At 53.9% G+C, this 19,307-nt stretch overlaps 1 protein-coding gene across 1 annotated transcript in view; it reads left to right on the top strand.

Moving 5' to 3' along the window:
- The window catches only part of SHANK3 (SH3 and multiple ankyrin repeat domains 3), a 153,583-nt gene that overhangs the window by 115,393 nt on the left and 18,883 nt on the right, over positions 1-19,307 (top strand). Inside the window, exons 20-23 of the mRNA XM_041401084.1 lie at positions 5,586-5,609; positions 7,751-7,878; positions 9,270-9,372; positions 19,183-19,307. The exon at positions 19,183-19,307 is cut by the window's right edge and continues 2,249 nt beyond it. Of these exons, the coding sequence (XP_041257018.1) occupies positions 5,586-5,609; positions 7,751-7,878; positions 9,270-9,372; positions 19,183-19,307 (380 nt within the window). The remainder of the gene's footprint in view (positions 1-5,585; positions 5,610-7,750; positions 7,879-9,269; positions 9,373-19,182) is intronic.

Here is a 19,307-nt window from a genome sequence, read left to right on the forward strand (position 1 = left end):
CCCTGATCAAGTCCCGATCCTGTCCCTGATCCATTCCCTGATCCCTGCTCCTCTCCCTGATCCTTTCCCTGATCAATTCCTGCTCTATTCCCTGATCAATTCCTGATCCTGTCCCTGATCAGTTCCCGATCCTGTCCCTGATCAAGTCCCGATCCTGTCCCTGATCCATTCCCTGATCCCTGTTCCTTTCCCTGCTCAATTCCTCATCCTGTCCCTGATCAATTCCTGCTCCATTCCCTGATCCCTGCTCCTGTCCCTGCTCCATTCCCTGATCCCTGCTCCTGTCCCTGCTCCATTCCCTGCTCGGTTCCCTGCTCCTTTCGCTGCTCCATTCCCTGCTCGGTTCCCTGCTCCTTTCGCTGCTCCATTCCCTGATCCCTGCTCAATTCCTGATCCTGTCCCTGATCCCTGTTCCTTTCCCTGATCAATTCCTGCTCCATTCCCTGATCCCTGCTCCTTTCCCAGCTCCATTCCCTGCTCAGTTCCTGGCTCCTTTCGCTGCTCCATTCCCTGATCAATTCCTGATTCTCTCCCTGCTCCTCTCCCTGCTCCTATCCCTGCTCTTTTCCCAGTTCCATTCCCTGCTCCCTTCCCAGCTCCTGCCCCTTTCCCTGCTCCTCTCCCTGTTCCTCCTACTCCTCTTCCTGATCCTCATCCTCTGCCTGCCTCTCTCCCTGTTCCTGCTCCTCTCCCTGCTCCTTTCCCTGCTCCTCTCTCTTCTCCTGTTCCTTTCCCTGCTCCATTCTCTGCTCCTTTCCAGATCTATTCCCTGATCTATTCCCAGCTCTTTTCCCTGCTCCATTCCCAGATCAATTCCTGATCCACTCCCAGCTCCTCTCCCTGCTCCTTTCTCTGCTCCTTCCATTCCCAGCTCCTCTCCCTGATCCATTCCCAGTTCCTTTCGCTGCTCCTTTCCCAGTTCCTTTCCCAGTTCCATTCCCTGTTCCATCCCCTAATCCTTTTCCTGCTCCTCTCCCTGCTCCTGCTCCTTTTCCTGATCCTCTCTCTTCTCCTGCTCCGTTCCCTGCTCCATTCCCAGCTCATTTCTCTGCTCCTTTCCCAGCTCCTATTCCTGCTCCATTCCCAGTTCCATTCCCTGCTCCTTTCCCTGCTCCTGCTCCTTTTCCTACTCCTCTCCCCGTTCCTCCTACTCCTCTTCCTGATCCTCATCCTTTCCCTGCTCCTCTCCCTGCTCCTTTTCCTGATCCTCTCTCTTCTCCTGTTCCTTTCCCTGCTCCATTCTCTGCTCCATTCCCTGATCAATTCCCAGTTTAATTCCCAGCTCCATTCTCTGCTCCATTCCCTAATCAATTCCTGATCCATTCCCAGCTCCTCTCCCTGCTCCTTTCCCTGCTCCTTCCATTCCCAGCTCCTCTCCTTGATCCATTCCCAGTTCCTTTCCCTCCTCCTTTCCCAGCTCCTTTCCCAGCTCCTATTCCTGCTCCATTCCCAGTTCCATTCCCTGCTCCTTTCCCTGCTCCTGCTCCTTTTCCTACTCCTCTCCCCGTTCCTCCTACTCCTCTTCCTGATCCTCATCCTTTCCCTGCTCCTCTCCCTGCTCCTTTTCCTGATCCTCTCTCTTCTCCTGTTCCTTTCCCTCCTCTTTTCCCAGCTCCTTTCCCTGCTCCTTCCATTCCTTGCCCCTTTCCCTGATCCATTCCCAGTTCCTTTCCCTCCGCTTTTCCCGGCTCCTTTCCCTGCTCCTTTCCCTGTTCCTCCTACTCCTTTTCCTGATCCTCATCCTCTGCCTGCCTCTCTCCCTGTTCCTGCTCCTTTTCCTGATCCTTTCTTCTCCTGTTGCTTTTCCTCCTCCATTCTCTGCTCCATTCGCTGATGACTCTTCTCCTGATTCCCAGCTCCTCTTTTCCCAGCTCCATTCCCAGTTCCTTTCCCAGCTCCTTTCCCCATTCCATTCCCTGTTCCATCCCCTAAGCCTTTTCCTGCCCATCTCCTTGCTCCTGCTCCTTTTCCTGATCCTCTCTCTTCTCCTGTTCCTTTCCCTCCTCTTTTCCCAGCTCCTTTCCCTGCTCCTTCCATTCCTTGCCCCTTTCCCTGATCCATTCCCAGTTCCTTTCCCTCCGCTTTTCCCGGCTCCTTTCCCTGCTCCTTTCCCTGTTCCTCCTACTCCTTTTCCTGATCCTCATCCTCTGCCTGCCTCTCTCCCTGTTCCTGCTCCTTTTTCTGATCCTTTCTTCTCCTGTTGCTTTTTCTGCTCCATTCGCTGATGAATTCCTGATCCATTCCCAGCTCCTCTTTTCCCAGCTCCATTCCCAGTTCCTTTCCCAGCTCCTTTCCCCATTCCATTCCCTGTTCCATCCCCTAAGCCTTTTCCTGCCCATCTCCTTGCTCCTGCTCCTTTTCCTGATCCTCTCTCTTCTCCTGTTCCTTTCCCAGCTCCTATTCTTGCTCCATTCCCAGCTCCTCTCCCTGCTCCTTTCCCTGCTCCTTCCATTCTTTGCTCCATTCCCTGCTCCATTCCCTAATCCTTTCCCTGCTCCTCTCCCTGCTCCTGCCCTTCTTCCTGATCCTCTCTCTTCTCCTGTTCCTTTTCCTGTTCTTTTCCCTGTTCCTGCTCTTCCTGCTCCATCCCCAGCTCCTCTCCCTGCTCCTGGTCTTTCCCTGCTCCATTCCCAGCTCTTTTCTCTGCTCCTGATCCTTTCCCAGCTCCTTTCCCAGCTCCATTCCCAGCTCCATTCCCTGTCCTTCTCCCTGCTCCTCTGTCTTTCCCAGCTCCTTTCCCTGCTCCATTCCCAGCTCCTTTCCCAGCTCCATTCCCTGTCCTTCTCCCTGCTCCTCTCCTTCCTCTCCCGTTTCCTTATCCTGCTCCTCATCCCGCTCCTCTCCCTCCTTTCCCACACCCGGCAGTCCCAGGTTTGGATTTCCCTTCTCCAGGCAGATCCCAAACCCTGCCAGGAGAGCTCTGGGAGAGCTCTGGAATTCCAAGAGAGCTCCAGGAGAGCTCTGGAATTCCAGGGATCTCCAGGTGAGCTCTGGAATTCCAGGAGAGCTCTGGGAGACCTCTGGAATTCCAGGAGATCTCCAAGTGAGCTCCAGGAGAGCTCTGGAATTCTGGGAGAGCTCCAGGAGAGCTCCAGGAGAATTCCAAGAGAACTCCAGGTGAGCCCTGGGAGAATTCCAGGAGAATTCCAGGGGACCTCCAGGATTGCTCCGTCCCTCCCACCCCGCTGCCACTCCCACATTTCCTGCTGCTTTCCCATCCTGCTCCACATTCCCAGATTTCCTGAAATCCTCTCCACTCCCACCATTCCCTGCTTCCCGCTGCCAGAATTCCTGGTTTTTCCCAGCCCCCATGGCCACCTGGGATGTCCCCAGGACTCCTTGGCGGGGTGGGAGCTGATCCCGCTCCATCCCTTCCCTTTTCCCAGATCTGGTGGCACTTTGTCCCTGGATGTCACCGGAGCAGCCACGTGGCCATGGAGGGATCCCAAATCTGGGAAAACTTTGGGGCGTCCCTGGGCTGGCTCCGAGGCCGTCGATGCTGCCCCAGCTTCCATGGGAATTTGGGATTTTCCATCTGGGAATGTGGCACCCTGGAGCCTCAGCAGGATCTCACATTCCCCCTCATTTTCCATGCTTTCCCTGTTTTTTCCCTCTTTTCTGTGTTTTTCCATGTTTTCCTTGGCTTTCCATGCTCTCCACAGTTTTCCATGTCCTCCCTTTTCCATGTTTTCCTTGGTTTTCCATCCCTTCTGGTTTTCCATGCTCGTCCTGGTTTTCCATGTTCTCCCTGGTTTTCCACACCCTCCTTGGTTTTTCCAAGCTCTCCCTGTTTTCCATGCCCTTCTTGGGTTTCCATGCTCGTCCTGGTTTTCCATGTTCTCCCTGGTTTTTCCATGCCCTTCCTGGTTTTCCATTCTTTCTGAATTTCCAAGCCCTCCATGGTTTTCCATCCCCTTCCTGTCTTCCAGGACCTTCTTGGTTTTCCATGTTTGTCCTGGTCTTGGACACCCTCCTTGTTTTATCCATGCTCTCCATTTTTCCATGTTTTCCTTGGTTTTCCATGTTCTCCCTGTTTTTCTATACCCTCCTTGGTTTTTCCATGCCCTCCCTCTTTTCCATGTTCTCCCTGGTTCTTCCCTGCCCTTCCTGATTTTCCATCCCTTCTGGTTTTCCATGCTTGTCCTGGTTTTCCATCTTCTCCCTGGTTTTTCCACACCCTCCTTGGTTTCTTCAAGCTCTCCATGGATTTCCATGTTCTCCCTGTTTTTTCCATGCTCTCTGTTTTTCCATTCCTTCTGGTTTTCCATGCCCTTCCTGGTTTTCCAAGCCCTCCCTCTTTTTTTAATTCCTTCTGATTTTCCAAGCTCTCCATGGTTTTCCATCCACTCCCTGTTTTCCATGCTCATCCTGGTTTTCCATGCTCTCTGTTTTTCCGTTCCTTCGGGTTTTCCATGCCCTTCCCGGTTTTCCTCTTTTTTAATTCCTTCTGTTTTTTCCATGCCCTCCCCGGTTTTCCACGCTCTCCATTTTTCCCCTGCTCTCCCTGTTTTCCATGCCATCCCTGTTTTTCCATTCCCTCTGGTTTTCCATGCCCTTCCCAGTTTTCCACGCCTTTTCTTGCTCCTCCTTGGAGCCAGATCCTGTGGGATCAGATCCCAGAATTCCCATATTGGTACAGCTGGGATTTATTTTATCCTGAACCTCCTCCTGGATTCCCACCCTTGATTCCCAGCACTTCCAGACCGTTATTCCCAATCCAAAGGCTCTTTTTTTGGCGGGAATTCTTGGGAGCAGAGCCAGACCGGCTCCTTTTTCCCACTTTTCCCCCATCCCGGATCCTAAGATTCCTCCTTCCACCCTCCCAGCAATTCCCAGTTTTCCTGGACAGGGATTGGGAGCAGCAATCCCGGGAGAAGGATCTGGAGTCTGTTCCAGCTCTGATCCCACAATTCCCATGATTTTTTCTGGGAACTGTGGTGCTCCTTCCCGTGGAACAAGGAATGGGCTGAAGCCATTCCAGGGAAAATGGGGGATCTGTCCTCTTCCCATCCTTCACTCCGGGTTTTCCTGCGGATCAGCATTCCCAGGATTTGGCTTGGAGCCGCTCCCCTTCCCGAGGAACAGTCAGGGAAAGGGACATTCCCAAAGAAAGCTCTGCCGGGCGCTTCCCACCCCGTTTTCCATGGATCCCAAACACCCCCTGTGCCCTTCCCGACCCTTTCCCTGCCATTCCAATCCCCTTGGAGCAGCAGATTCCCAGCAGGATGCTCCAGGATCCCTCCTGTGCCCAAATCCGTGGGCTTGGATGCAAGAGAATTGCCCTGGGAGATGTTCCATGGCTTGGGATGGAATTCCAGCCAATCCCACTCCGGCTTCCCTGGATCCATGAGGAGGGTGAGGGATGATCCCAGCCTGGAGCTGGGATAAATCCCAAATCCCGGGTCGGAGGGACAATCCCAGTGGATAAAGGCTGGAATTCCGAGGTGCCCTGCCCAAATCCCACATCCCAGGCCGGATCCCGCATGCCAGAGGCCGGGAATTGTGGGAAGAGCCAGGCTGGAGCCGGGAATTGGGGCGGGAATTGTTCCATGCCGTTGATTCTGTCTTTTGTTTCCCATTCCAAGCCTCCATGCGGAGAAGGAAAGGGGGTGAGTGAAACCGAAATTCCCGGGATTCCGCCCCTTCCTGCCAGCTCCCGCTGGGATCCGGCGGGATCCAGACTGGGGGGAGATCCTGGTATCCCGAGGGTCGCTGCTCCTGCAGCGCCTCAGGGAATTCAGACGGGAATTTGGGAATTTGGGATTGGCTCCAGTGTCCAGGAGCCGCTCCAGTAGGAATTGGAACGCCTGGAATTGGAATGCCAAGGATTGGAATGCCAGGGATTGGAATGCCAGGGATTGGAATGCCAGGAATTATGGGGCCGGGAGTCGGAACGGCCACGTGGGATTCTGCTGGGCGCCGGCAGAATGCTCCTGTATCCCAAAAATTCCCAACCCTGCCATTCCCAGGTGTGATTCCTGCTCCGGGCTTTCCCCACAGGAATGTCCCCTGTGGGATCCTCGGGAATGATGGTGTCCAGCTTTATCCCAAAAAGCCAAAGCCTCTCCTGGCAGTTCCAGGGAGTTTATCCCGCTATTCTTGGCAGTTCCAGGCAGTTTTTCCTGCTATTCCTGGCAGATCCATGTGGATTATCCCACTGTTCCCACCCTGAGGATGTACCAGGAATGTCGTGTGAGGGCCTCAGAAAAACCGGGAAGTTTTTGGTGGAAAGGTTGGATCTGGATGGGATTGAAGGTCCCTTCCCACCCAACCCCTCCTGGGAGTTTCTGATCCAGGATTTTCTGTCTTGGTGGTTCCCATTCCGTGTTCGCCACGGAGCTGGGAATGTGGGATCAGCTCTTCCAGCAGGGATCCCACGGGGATAGGGCAGGGAAGAAGCCGAGCAGGAATTACCATGGGAAGTGTCTGAGGGACCTTCCCAACCCTTCCCTGGATCAGGCAGATCCAGAGGGGGCCACACCAGGATCCCATGGATCAGGAAAATCATCTGGAGGTTCCCAAGGGTTGGAGATAGATCCAGGACGCTTTTCTTCCAGAAAAGATTCCAGGGAGAATTCCAGCACATTCCAGGGCCTGAAGGGGCTCCAGGAGAGCTGCAGAGGGACTGGGGACAAGGGATGGACAGGACACAGGGAATGGCTCCCAGTGCCAGAGGGCAGCCATGGATGGGATCTTGGCCATGAGGAATTCCTGGCTGGGCTGGAATTGCCAGAGCAGCTGGGGCTGCCCCTGCATCCCTGGAATGTCCAAGGCCAGGCTGGAGAAATCTGGGATCATGGGAAGGTGTCCCATGGAATGGGATGAGCTTTAAGGTCCGTCCTACCCGAACCATTCCAGGATTCCATGTCCCACAATTCCATGGACCAGCCTGGCTTCAGGAGAATTCCAGGGCTACAATTCCCACCTGGACACAAGTGGAGGTGCCCAGTCCCTCTCCCAAGGCAGGAATGTGGGATACGGATCCAGCTGGATCTGGGAAGCACCATCAGGTGGAGGTGACACGGAGCCAACGGCCCCAGCTTCCCATTCCGGGTGGGAATTCCGTAGGCTCGGCTCAAGTGGGATCCATGGAAATGAATCCATGTCCACCTCCTGCCTTTTCCCATGTCGGGAGGTTCAGGATTCCAGCTGGAATTCCCGAGGGAATGGATCCACTGGGACACATCCGGGCACAGCTAGGTGTATCCAAGGGATAAAAGTGCCAGGGTGGATCTTGGAGCTGGGAATTCCAGTCCCACTCCCCATTCCCTGAGCTCGGACACGGCCATGGTGGCTCTGTTGGTATTCCCGATATCCATGGGCACTGGATCCTGCCCCGGACATGGAAAGTTGGGATCATCCAGGGAGTCCATTCCAGCTGGGAATATCCCAGTTTATCCCAAACAAACGCTGGATGTGCTGGAGCCGTGTGGATTCCATGGACATCTCCGTGTCCTGGGATTCCCTGGATCTCCCACCCTCCTGGCAGGACTCGGCTCATCCCAAATACCCAAAATTTGGGATGAACTCACTGGTTAGCGTCAGGCAGAGAATTCCTTGGAATGTGGGGTGTGACAGCATCCATGGAATTCCCCGGCTGAGCGGGATCAGCCCCCACAAATCCATGGAAAACCAACAGCTGGGGAGAGGAGCAGCAGGGACAATCCCTCCCTTCTCCGGGATGAGCTGCGGGAAGGGAGCGATCCCAGGGCTGACCGCCCGGGATCAGCCGGTTTTCCTTGGATTCCAGAGAAGCTGGATGAGATCCTGGCGGCCGCCGAGCCGGCGCTGAGGGCGGAGCTGGTGGAGGCCGATTCCAGGGCGGCCACGGTGAAACAGCGCCCGACCAGCCGCAGGATCACCCCTGCGGAGATCAGCGTGAGCAGCGGGAATTCCGCGGGAATGGGGGCGTGGGATGGGGGAATGGGGTGGGAGAGAGCCTCAGGATCACCCCTGTGGAGATCAGCGTGAGCAGCGGGAATTCTGTGGGAATGGGATTGGAATGGGATGGGAGAGAGCTGCAGGATCACCCCTGCAGAGATCAGTGTGAGCAGCGGGAATTCCGCAGGAATGGGGGCGTGGGATGTGGGAATGGGGTTGGAGAGAGCCGCAGGATCACCCCTGCGGAGATCAGCGTGAGCAGCGGGAATTCCGCGGGAATGGGATGGGGGAATGGGATTGGAATGGGATGGGAGAGTCACCCCTGCGGAGATCAGTGTGAGCCAGCAGGAATTCTGCGGGAATGGGATGTGGGATGGGAATGAGATGGGAGGATCAGAGATCAGTGTGAGCCAGCGGGAATTCCCTGGGAATGGGGGCATGTTATGTGGGAATGGGATGGGAGAGAGCTGCAGGATCACCCCTGCAAGATCAGTGTGAGCCAGCAGGAATTCCATGGGAATGGCGGCACGGAATGGGATGGGAGGACATGGAGAGGGATGAGAGGCACTGGGGAGTGGAATTCCCAGGAACAGAGAGTGGAATTCCCAAGGAACCAAGGAGAGGGACAGGAGCACATGGAAAGGGATGGGAAGGATCCGGAGGATCTCACTGAGGAGATCAGTGTGAGCCAGAGGGAATCCCACCAGGAATGGGGGCCTGGAATGAGGGAGAGGGATGGGAGGGAATAGAGAGTGGCGTTCCCAGGAATAGGGAGTGGGATTCCTGGGAATGGAAGGAGAGGGAATGGAGCACATGGAGAAGGATGGGAGGGAATGTGGTGCCAAGGGGAGCTGGTTCAGGAGCGGAATTCCCAGGAATGCGGAGCCTGGAGGATTCCGATCCACAGTGGGGCCTCAGCACTCCCTCAGCTCCCCAGGATCCCCACCCAGGCCTGGGAATCCACATGGATTTCCCAGGGAAGGCTGGAAGAGCAGCTCGGGAGGAGCCTGGAGAGCCGGGCTGGATGCAGGGCTGGAATTCCGCCGGGATCCGAGGGGAAGCGCAGAGGGAGGAGGAGGAGGTGGAGAAGGAGGCTCAGGATTGAGCCGGGAATGCTGCGGGTGGGCGGCAGCTCCGGGAAAAGCGGGACAGGAGCTCCCAGAGCCATCCTCACTGGATTCCTCACTGGAGCGGGCAGGGATATGTGATGGGACCCAGGGAATTATCCCAAAGTGTGGAATTCTGGGTGGAGCAGCAGGGAGGTGGAGGCGAGGAAGGTCCATCCTGTTGGGAAGAGCTCCCATTTTCCCATGGTTGGAAGTTCAGGTGGGAATGTCGGGTCCTTCCGGCAGCATCCGGACTGGGAATTCCCTGTTTTTCCCTTCCAGTCCCTGTTTGAGCGCCAGGGAATGGCGCATCCCGGGGTCCTGGCGGGAACGGAGAAGCCCCACGTGTCCCTCCGGAAGGGAATTCCACGGACCAAGTCAGTAGGTGAGGAAAAACGCGGGAGAATCCCTTGGGAACGAGGAGGGAGGATCCCTTCGGGATGAGGAGTGGGCGGGAAAGGCTCGGCCCTTCCCAGGTTGCTCCAGCTCTTGGATTTTGGAGTATTCCATGGAATTCCATGGAATTCCCGGATCGGAGGGATGCATGGTCCTGCTCGGAGCAGAAAGTGGGACTGGGGAATTCCAGGAGAGAATTTTGGGGGACAATTCCAGGAATTCCTGGATCGGCTCTGCCAAGGGCAGGGGGGCTCTGCCACCCCCACTGCTGGCACTGGGCATTCCCAGCGGGAATGGCACCTCTGGAACTGGGAATGCTGGAGTTGGGGCTTAGGAGGAGCAGGACGAGGTCTGGACGAGGCACCTGGATTTGGGGGATCCTTGAGCTTATCCCAAATGATTTATGGAGTCTCCAAACCCAAAACTGCCTGTGGTGGATCCTTGAGCTTATCCCAAAAGATTTCTGGAGTCTCCAATTCCAAAACCATTTCTGGTGGGCTCTTGATTCTGTTCCCAAAGATTTCTGGTGCCACCAATCCCAAAATCCTTCTGTGGGAAGTCCTGGACCCCGTTCCAGAAGGGTTTTGGTGCCACCAAACCCAAACCTGGCTGTGGGAGATCCTTGATCTTGTTCCCCAAGATTTCTGGTGCCGCCAAACCCAGAATGCCTGTGGGGGATCCTTGAGCTTATCCCAAAATATTTGTGGAGTCTCCAGACCCAAAATCCATCTGTGGGATGTCCTGGACTTTGTGCCAAAGGTTTTTGGTGCCACCAACCCCAAACCAGCTGTGGTGGGTCCTGGACTTTGTCCCTAAAGATTTCCGGAGTCTCCAAACCCAAAACCATCTGTGGTGGATCCTTGAGCTCATCCCAAAACATTTATGGAGTCTCCAAACCCAAAACCATCTCTGGTGCGTTCTTGATTCCAATCCCAAAGATTTCTGGTGTTACCAATCCCAAAATCCATTTGTAGGTAGTCCTTCACCCCATTCCAGGTTTTTGCGTGCCGCCAAACCCAAAATCCACCTGTGGCGGGTCCTGGACCTTGTCCCTAAAGGTGTGTGGTGCCTCCAAATCCAAACCTGGCTGTGGGATGTCCTGGACCTTGTCCCTAAAGATTTCTGGAGTCTCCAATTCCAAAACTGTCTCTGGTGGGTCCTGGTTTCCGTTCCCAAAGATTTCTGGTGCCACCAAACCCAAAATCCATCTGCGTTGGCTCCTTGACCCCATTCCAGAAGGGTTTTGGTGCCACCAAACCCAAAATCCCTCTGTGGGAAGCTCTTGACCTTATCCCAAAGGTTTATGGTGCCACTGAATCCGAAATCCACCTGTGGTGGGTCCTGGACCTTGTCCCTAAAGATTTATGGAGTCTCCAAACCCAAAATCCATCTGTCCCAAACCTTGTCCCAAAAGTTTATGGTGCCACCAATCCCAAACCAGCTGTGGTGCATCCTGGACTTTGTCCCTAAAGATTTATGGAGTCTCCAAACCCAAAACCATCTGTGGTGGATCCTTGAGCTTATTCCAAAACATTTATGGAGTCTCCAAACCCAAAACCATCTGTGGTGGATCCTTGAGCTTATCCCAAAACATTTATGGAGTCTCCAAACCCAAAGCCATCTCTGGTGGGTCCTGGACCTTGTCCCTAAAGATTTTTGGTGCCACTGAATCCAAAACCAGCTGTGGTGGCTCCTTGATCCTGTCCAAGGATTTTTGGTGCCACCAAATCCCAAAATCCAGCTGTGGTGGTTCCTTGAGCTTATCCCGAAATGTTTGTGGTGCCACCAAACCCTGACTTGGCTGTGGGGTGTCCTTGGCCTTGTCCCTAAAGATTTATGATGTCACCAATCCCAGAACTTTCAGTGGTGGTTCCTTGACCTTGTCCCTAAGGGTTTCTGGTTCCACCAATCCCAAAATCCATCTGTGGGAAGTCCTTGATCCCATTCCAGAAGGTTTCTGGTGCCACCAATCCCAAAATCCATCTGTGGGAAGTCCTTGACCCCATTCCAGAAGGTTTTTGGTGCCACCAATCCCAAAATCCATCTGTGGGAAGTCCTTGACCCCATTCCAGAAGGTTTTTGGTGCCACCAAGACCAAACCTGGTTGTGGTGGGTCCTTGGATCCTGAAAAATAAAGGAAAATCGGGGGTTTCAGGGATTGTGTTGGTGCAGCTGCTCCTCTGCCGGGAATTTCATGGGAAAGACGTTCCCAAGTCTCTGGAAGAGCTGGGAGAAAAGGGGATCGTTTGTGTGGGATGTGGAGGATGGATCCATGTGTGCACGTGGGGAAATCCCATCCCAGCATCCCAAACCTGCGGTGTCCAGAGGAGAACTGGGAATTTTATCCTGGTTTATCCCATATTTCGGTCTTGGATGTGAATCCTGCCCTGGTGGCGTTCGAATGAGGAGGATCCAGGAGATTCCCAAAGTGTGTCGGGAGTTTCTGGGTGAGAATGTTTGGGAAGAAGATTTGGAAAAGCTGTTGAAGGGCTGGTGTGCTGTGAGGAGCTGGGAATGGTTTGGAAAGGGATCTGGAGTTGAATGGTGGCGTTATCCAGGATGGATCATCCGCTGGGAATGCATCCATGGGATTGTCTGAGGGCTGCAGCCAGGCTGGGAGATTTGGGAATGTTCTCCTGGAGAGGAGAAGGATCCAGGGAGAGCTCAGAGCCCCTGGCAGTCGTGAGAATTCCCAGCTCATCCCGGTTATCCCTGACTTTCGCAGCAATTCCCAGCCCATGCAGCCAAACCCCCCCTGGAAAAAAGGGATTAAAACCATTCCTTGAATCTCCATCAAATCCCAGTGGGAGAATCCCTGCTCCAGGCAGGAATGGCTGCAGCTGCCTCAGCACATCCCGACCAAAAATCCAGGGAAAAATCCCACCCGGGAGCACCAGATCCATCCCCACAGCGGGACCACCCCTGGAATGGAGGGGACCCAACCCAAAGCCCAAAGCAGCTCCTGGAAGAAACCATTCCCGTGGAATTCCAGGAAAACGGGGATGGAAAAGAGGCGGAGAGGGAGGAATCGGGTGGGAATGGGGCTGGAATTAGAAGTCCTTGAGCTGTCATTCCACACCCACGGCCGGGAGCTGCGCAGTCACTTGATTCCCGGGGAAAAATCCCTGCACGGGTGAGGAAGGAGAGGGAAAAGCAGCGCTCGGATGGGTTTTTTTGGGAATAAATATTCCCTGGCATTTGCGTATTCCAGCAGCACTGCAGATTCCCAGGGAGAAAAGATCAAAAAGATTCCGGGGGAAAAAAATTTCACGGGATAAAGGTGGTTAACCCCCAGCTGGCTGGAACAAAAAGAGGGAGAAAAGATCAGAAATATTCCAGGAAAAATTCCCGGGATAAAGGTGGTTAACCCCTGGCTGGCTGGAATAAAAAGTGGGTGAAAAGATCAAAAAGATTCCTGGAAAAATTCCCTGAGAAAAAAAGCAAGGATGGGAGGAAAACGATAAAAAAAGCAGGAGGGGAGGAATATTTGGAGGAAAAGGGGAAGGAGTGGGGGGAAGGGGAGGGGAGATAATTCCTGTCAGACTTCCAAGATTTCTGCCAGCGCCATCTGCTCTGGCAGAGGAGTTAAAAACGCTCCGGAGGCTGCGGAGCTGCCATGGCTCCCGGAGAGAATTCCAGAGGGTGGAGCCGCTGCCTTGGGAAGGATGGGAGGGATTTGTGACCCCTCAGGACCACCGGGAATGCTGGTGGGTGTGGGAAGTGTCCTGGTGCTAAAGAGACATCCGGGATGGAATCCTGGAATGGTTTGGGTGGGAAGGATCCTTGAGATTCCCAAATTCCACCCCATTCCAAGGGCAGGGACACCTCCCGCTATCCCAGAGTGCTCCAGCCTGGCCTGGGACATTTCCAGGGATTCAGGGCAGCCACAGCTGCTCTGGGAATCTTGGGCTGATCCTGGGTTCCAGAGGACAGAGATTCCCATCCCTGGACACCAAAAATTGGAGATTTCCATCCCTGGGTGCCACAGGACAGAAATTCCCATCCCTGGACACAACAGGACAGAGATTCCCTTTCCTGGGCTCCAAAGGATGGAGATTCCCATCCCTGGATAACAAAAATTGGAGATTCCAATTCCCGGGTACCAGAGGACAGAAATTCGCATCCCTGGATACCATAGGACAAAGATTCCCACCCCTTGCCACCAAAGGATGGAGATTCACATCCCTGGGCTCCAGAGGATGGAAATTCCCATGCCTGGATGCCAAAAATTGGAAATTCCCATCCCTGGGCTCCAGAGGATGGAGATTCCCTCCCCCTTCCCACTCCAGTATTTGCACCCTCCTGCTCCAGGTCCTTTTTTGGGATTCACTTCCTCATCCCAGCCCTATCCATCCCTAAGGAATGCATGGAATGAGGTTTTCCAGGGATTTGGGGAGCTTTCATGTCGAGGCTTTGTGTTTTCCATGGAGATTAATTCCATGGAGTGCACCAGGAATGGCTCCGGGGGCTGCCAGGCTACGCTGGGAGCGCCATTCCCGTTCCAGGGAAGTCATTCCAGGGAATGCTGGGAGCTGGTCCTTACTGGTGGCTCCATTTGGATTCCGGCTCTTTATTCTCTAGCTCTGGAATTTGATCCCAGCGATGTCCTGGTGTTCCGTGGGAAGAGCAGGAGTCTCCCATGGCCCCGGGTGGGGTCTGAGGGGAGCGGAATTCCATGGAAAACAGCGAAGGGATGGCTTGATTTGGGGTTGAAAATTCCTGGGAATGGGAGGACACTGGGGACTTTTCCCAGAGGATATTCCCGCTTCTCCCATCCCTCCTGAGAGCCTGGAGCAGCTCCCAAAATTCCAGATTCACCAGGAAGTAGCAGGTTTGGACACACTGTGCTTTATGTTTTGGGTGGGAATCCTGGAATTTAATCCCATCCCATTCCCACCCCTTCCATGGGCAGGGACACATTCCACCATCCTGGATTTCTCCAGCCCAGCCTTGGACACTTCCCAGGATCCAGGGGCAGCCACAGCTTCTCTGGGAATTCTGTCCCGTTTTAGGGATCTTTGAGGATCCTTTAGGGATCTTTTCCGAGGACAAATTCCCTTGGGAATTCCAGGAGCATCTCCAGGCTCCAGGTGCTGCAGGGATGGAGCCCAATCCCAAAATTCTCCACACCTGATCCAGCCCCCAGCATTCCAGGCTGCTCCCAGGGGATCACTGGTGGCTTTTATTCCCCTCTGGAGATTCCCAGGCAGAATTCCATGAAAAGTAAATAAAGCTGGGCTCTGGAGCATCCATGGTGGGAATAAACAGATCCTGCTTTTCCAAGCTCCTTGAAATTCCTGGGAGGAATTCCCTCCTCACCTGAGATTCTGTAGGAATTTGGTCACGGCAGCCGGGATGGGGGAAGGATTTGGGCAGGAGGAGACAACAACAGCCCCGGAGTTTGGGAAAAACCTTCCCTGAACCCGGCAACTCCATTGGAATTCCAAAGGATCCGCTGGGAGCAGCTCAGCAGAGAAGGATCTGCTGGGAAACTTTGTCCCTGAGGCTGGTGGGATCTTGGGATGGACCGGGAAGAGCATTCCCGGCAGGACAGGGAGTGGTGGATCTGGGTTTGGGATCCAAGGATGGATTGGGGAGAGCATTCCCGGCAGGACAGGGAGTGCTGGATCCAGGTCTGGGATCCTCAGGACAAGAGGGACATGGAGCTCCGGGAGCAGATCCTGGAGGGATAGGAAGCTGAGGAAGGGACAAGACATGGAATTGTTGGAGCAAGTCCAGAGGAGGAACCAGGACGATCCAAGGCTGGGAGAAATGGGATTGTCCAGCCTGCAGAAGGGAAAAAGGGAAAAATCTGGGGTGACCCAACTGTGACCTTCCAGGACCTGCAGGAGCTCCAGGAATGGCTCCCACTGCCAGAGGGCAGCCATGGATGGGATCTTGGCCATGAGGAATTCCTGGCTGGGCTGGAATTGCCAGAGCAGCTGGGGCTGCCCCTGCATCCCTGGAATGTCCAAGGAAAAGCTGGAGCAGCCTGGGGCTGTGGGAGGTGTTCCTGCCCTTGGAATGGGATGGAATTGGGATGGGATTTGAGGTCCTTTCCCACCCACACCATTCCATGATTTTTCCGTGGAAAGAACATCCGGTCTCTGGAGGCTGTGGAATCTCCTTCCCTGGAGGTATTCCCGATCCCGATTCTCCGGACACATCCCTGGAGAACATTCCCAGCGTCATCCCCAATGGTTCCTCCCCCATTCCATGGTGGCTCCAAGCTCCCTTTTCCAGGGAGCCCTGCTCAGATTCAGGGAGCAATTCCAGGACCTGGGAGTGGAGCTGCTGCCGAGGTCACATCCAAGGTTGACTCAGCCACTCCTCCTGGGAATGGCTGGAAAACCAAGGGATGATTTGGGAATGATCCCGCGGCTGTGGCTCAGCCGCTACCACAGGAAGCTTCTCCAGGCCAGGAATGCTGGGTGGGAATGAACATGGAATTCCTGGGATGTGGTTTTCCATAGTGTCCCTTCTGCTTGGCAAATCCTTGGATGTGGTTTTCCGTGGTGTTCCCTGCATTTGGCAATTCCTTGGATGTGGTTCTCCATGGTGTTCCCTACATTTGGCAATTCCTTGGATGTGGTTTTCCATGGTGTTCCCTACATTTGGCAATTCCTTGGATGTGGTTTTCCATGGTGTTCCCTACATTTGGCAATTCCTTGGATGTGGTTTTCTGTAGTGCCCCTACCCCTGGCAATTCCTGGGATTTGGTTTTCCATAGTATTCCCTACCTTTGGCAATTCCTTGGATGTGGTTTTTCCATGGTATTCCCTTCATTTTGCAATTCCTTGGATTTGGTTTTCCATAGTTTTCCCTGCATTTGGCAGTTCCTTGGATGTGTTTTTTCCTTGGTATTCCCTGCATTTTGGAATTCCTTGGATGTGGTTTTTCCATAGTATTCCCTACCTTTGACAATTCCTTGGATTTGGTTTTCCATAGTATTCCCTACCTTTGTCAGTTCCTGGGATGTGATTTTCCGGTGTCCCTTCCACTTGGCAATTCCTCGGATGTGATTTTCCACAGTGTCTCCGCCCTCGGCAATTCCTGGGATTTGGTTTTCAAAAGTATTCCCTGAACGTGGCAATTCCTGGGGCGTGCTTTTTCCGTGGTATTCCCTGCATTTGGCAATTCCTGGGATGTGGTTTTCCGTAGTGCCCCCTCCTCATTTAGGGAAAAATGGAGGAGATCTGGATCCAAGGACTGGATGTCCCAGTGTCACCCCTGATCCATGCCCAGGACATTCCAGAGGGAAGATCCCGCTTTCCCACTGGATTTCCTGCTCAGCTGGATACCACATTCCCAGGACAAGCTCCCCTATTCCATGTTCTGGGGCATTCCAGGCCCAGGGATGGTGCTCAGAGCTTCCCAAATATCCCTGTGTCACCTCTCAGCCATTCCCAGAAATCTCAGAAAGGCAGGGCTGGGGTTTTTTTTTGGGATCTTCCTGCTGCTCCCAGAACATTCCACGGCTCCATCTAGTGCAGGATCCCAGATTCCCAAGGAAAAAAGGGCAAGGACGGGATCATTCTCCCAAATTCCCCCTGCTGGCCTCGGCTCCAGGATTTTAAAAAAGCTTGGGAAAGGCACATTTTCCATGGCTTTGTCCAGGCTCCCTTTGAACCCGTTCCGTGCTGCCGGTTCTTTATTCCCACGGCACATCCCCAATTCCCAAAAATAGCCCAGTTTCCAGCACGACCAACAGCATGGGATGGAATTTCAGTGCCAAATTCCTCCCTTTTGTCCCCATTGGATTCTGCCTCGGGTGGAATCGCTGACGGATTCCGGGCGGAGCTGCCAGAGCCTCTCGGTGCCACTGGAAGAGCGTTTTCCATAAAGGAAAATTCGCTCCAGAGGCCAAAAATAAAAAAAGCCCAAATCCTCTCCGGAGCCATTTGAAAGCTTGGGAAGAGCAGAGCAGGGATTGGGAAGCAGGAATTTTCCCTAAGGAAGGGTGAGCACGGCGGATCCGGGCTTGGGAATGAGGCTGGAGCTGGGGATGGAGGGAGGGAGGGAAGGAATTGTGGCGTGAATGGATTTTCGGATCACGGAATGGCTCGGGTTGGGAAGGCCCTTAATCATCCCAATCCACCCCTGATTTGTTCCTGCTTTTCCTTCCAAATCCTCGCAGTGTCTCCGAGTTTTCCCTGAAAAAGCAGGAATTCCTGCTAGACCCTGCCGGGCTCAGTCTGGCACTCGGGAACAGATGTCACCCCTCGGGAAAGCGGGAAGTGTGACGGGAGCCGCGCCCGTGCCGGTGGCACTCGGATGTCTGGCACGTTGGCGGTGGCGGCGCTTCCGTCACCGGAGCTGCTCGGGAAGGGGTGGGAACAACTCCCAGGGGAGCTGATCCCACGGGAACGTGGCTGTGGGGAGGGGAGGCTCTCATGGAATCGTGGAATGGTTGGGATTGGTGTGAGCTCAAAGCTCATCCCATTCCCAGCCTTTCCATGGGACACCTTCCACTATCCCAGGCTGCTCCAACCCGGCCTTGGGCGCTTCCAGGGATCCGGGGGCAGCCACGGCTTTCCTGGGAATTCTGGCTGGTTCCTCCGGTCTCGGAGCTTCCACTGGAAGTTGCTCCAAGCCTTTTCCAGTGAGGCTTGGAAAGAGGAAAAGTCTCAGGAGCAAAGTGGGGTGGGAGGAACAACCCCCGCCACTTCCCAGTTTGTCCCGGTTCATCCCAGTCTGGGAATTCTCTGGGAATGTCCTCTTCACTGCTGTCTTGTTTTCCAGGGGAAGACAAGAAACTCATCCCTGGTTCCATAGTTTTCCTTGTTTTCCAGAGACAACAAATTCATCCCTGACTTCACTTCTGTCCTTGTTTTCCTTGGGAAGAAAAGAAATTCATCCCAGATTCCATAGTTTTCCTTGTTTTCCAGGTGGAAGATGAGGAACTCATCCTGACTTTTTTCTTTTCCTCGTTTTCCAGGTGGGAGACCAGAATCTCATCCCTGACTTTGCTCTTTTCCATGTTTTCCAGGTGGAGACAACAAATTCATCCCTGACTCCATTTCTCTCCTTCTTTTCCCAGTGGAGACAAGGAACTCATCCTGACTCTGCTGTTTTCCTTGGAAAGACAAGAAACTCATCCCTGATTCCATTCTTTTCCTTGTTTTCCAAGTGGAGACCAAAAATCTCATCCCTGACTTTAGTTCTCCTTGTTTTCCAGGGAAAGACAAGAAACTTCTCCCTGATTCCATTCTTTTCCTCGTTTTCCAGGTGGAGACCAGAAACTCAGCCCTGACTTTGCTCTTTTCCTTGTTTTCCGTGTGGAGATGTGAAGCTTCTCCTTGACTCCAGTTCTCTCCTTCTTTTCCAAAGAATTCATCCCTGACTTTGTTCTTTTCCTTCTTCCAGGGGAAGACGAGAAACTCCTTCCCTGACTTTACTTCTCATTTTCCAGCTGGACACCAGAAACTCATCCCTGATTCCATTGTTTCCCTTGCTTTCCAGATGGAGACCAAAAACTCATCCCTGTCTTTAGTTCCTCTTGTTTTCCAGGGAAAGACAAGAAACTTCTCCCTGATTCCATTATTTTCCTCGTTTTCCAGGCGGAGACCAGAAACTCATCCCCTCTCCCCTGTTTTCCTTGGGAAGACAATAAACTCATTCCCGATTTCATCGTTTCCCTTGTTTTCCAGACGGAGACCAAAATCTCATCCCTGACTTTAGTTCTCCTCCTTTTCCAGGTGGAAGACGGGAAACTTCTCCCTGACTCCACTCTTTTCCTCGTTTTCCAGCCGGAGACCAGAATCTCACCCCCAACTCCCCCGTTCTCCTTGTTTTCCAGGAGAAGACGAGAAACTGGCCGCGTCCTTGCTGGACGGGAAATTCCCGCGGAGCACCTCCATGACGGACACGGTCCGGGAAGGCCACGGGATCCCCCCTCCCCCGCAGACCGCCCCTCCCCCGCCC

Source organism: Onychostruthus taczanowskii, unplaced genomic scaffold (assembly GCF_017590055.1).
Source record: "Onychostruthus taczanowskii isolate IOZ18803 unplaced genomic scaffold, ASM1759005v1 scaffold184, whole genome shotgun sequence".
Lineage (NCBI taxonomy): Eukaryota > Metazoa > Chordata > Aves > Passeriformes > Passeridae > Onychostruthus > Onychostruthus taczanowskii.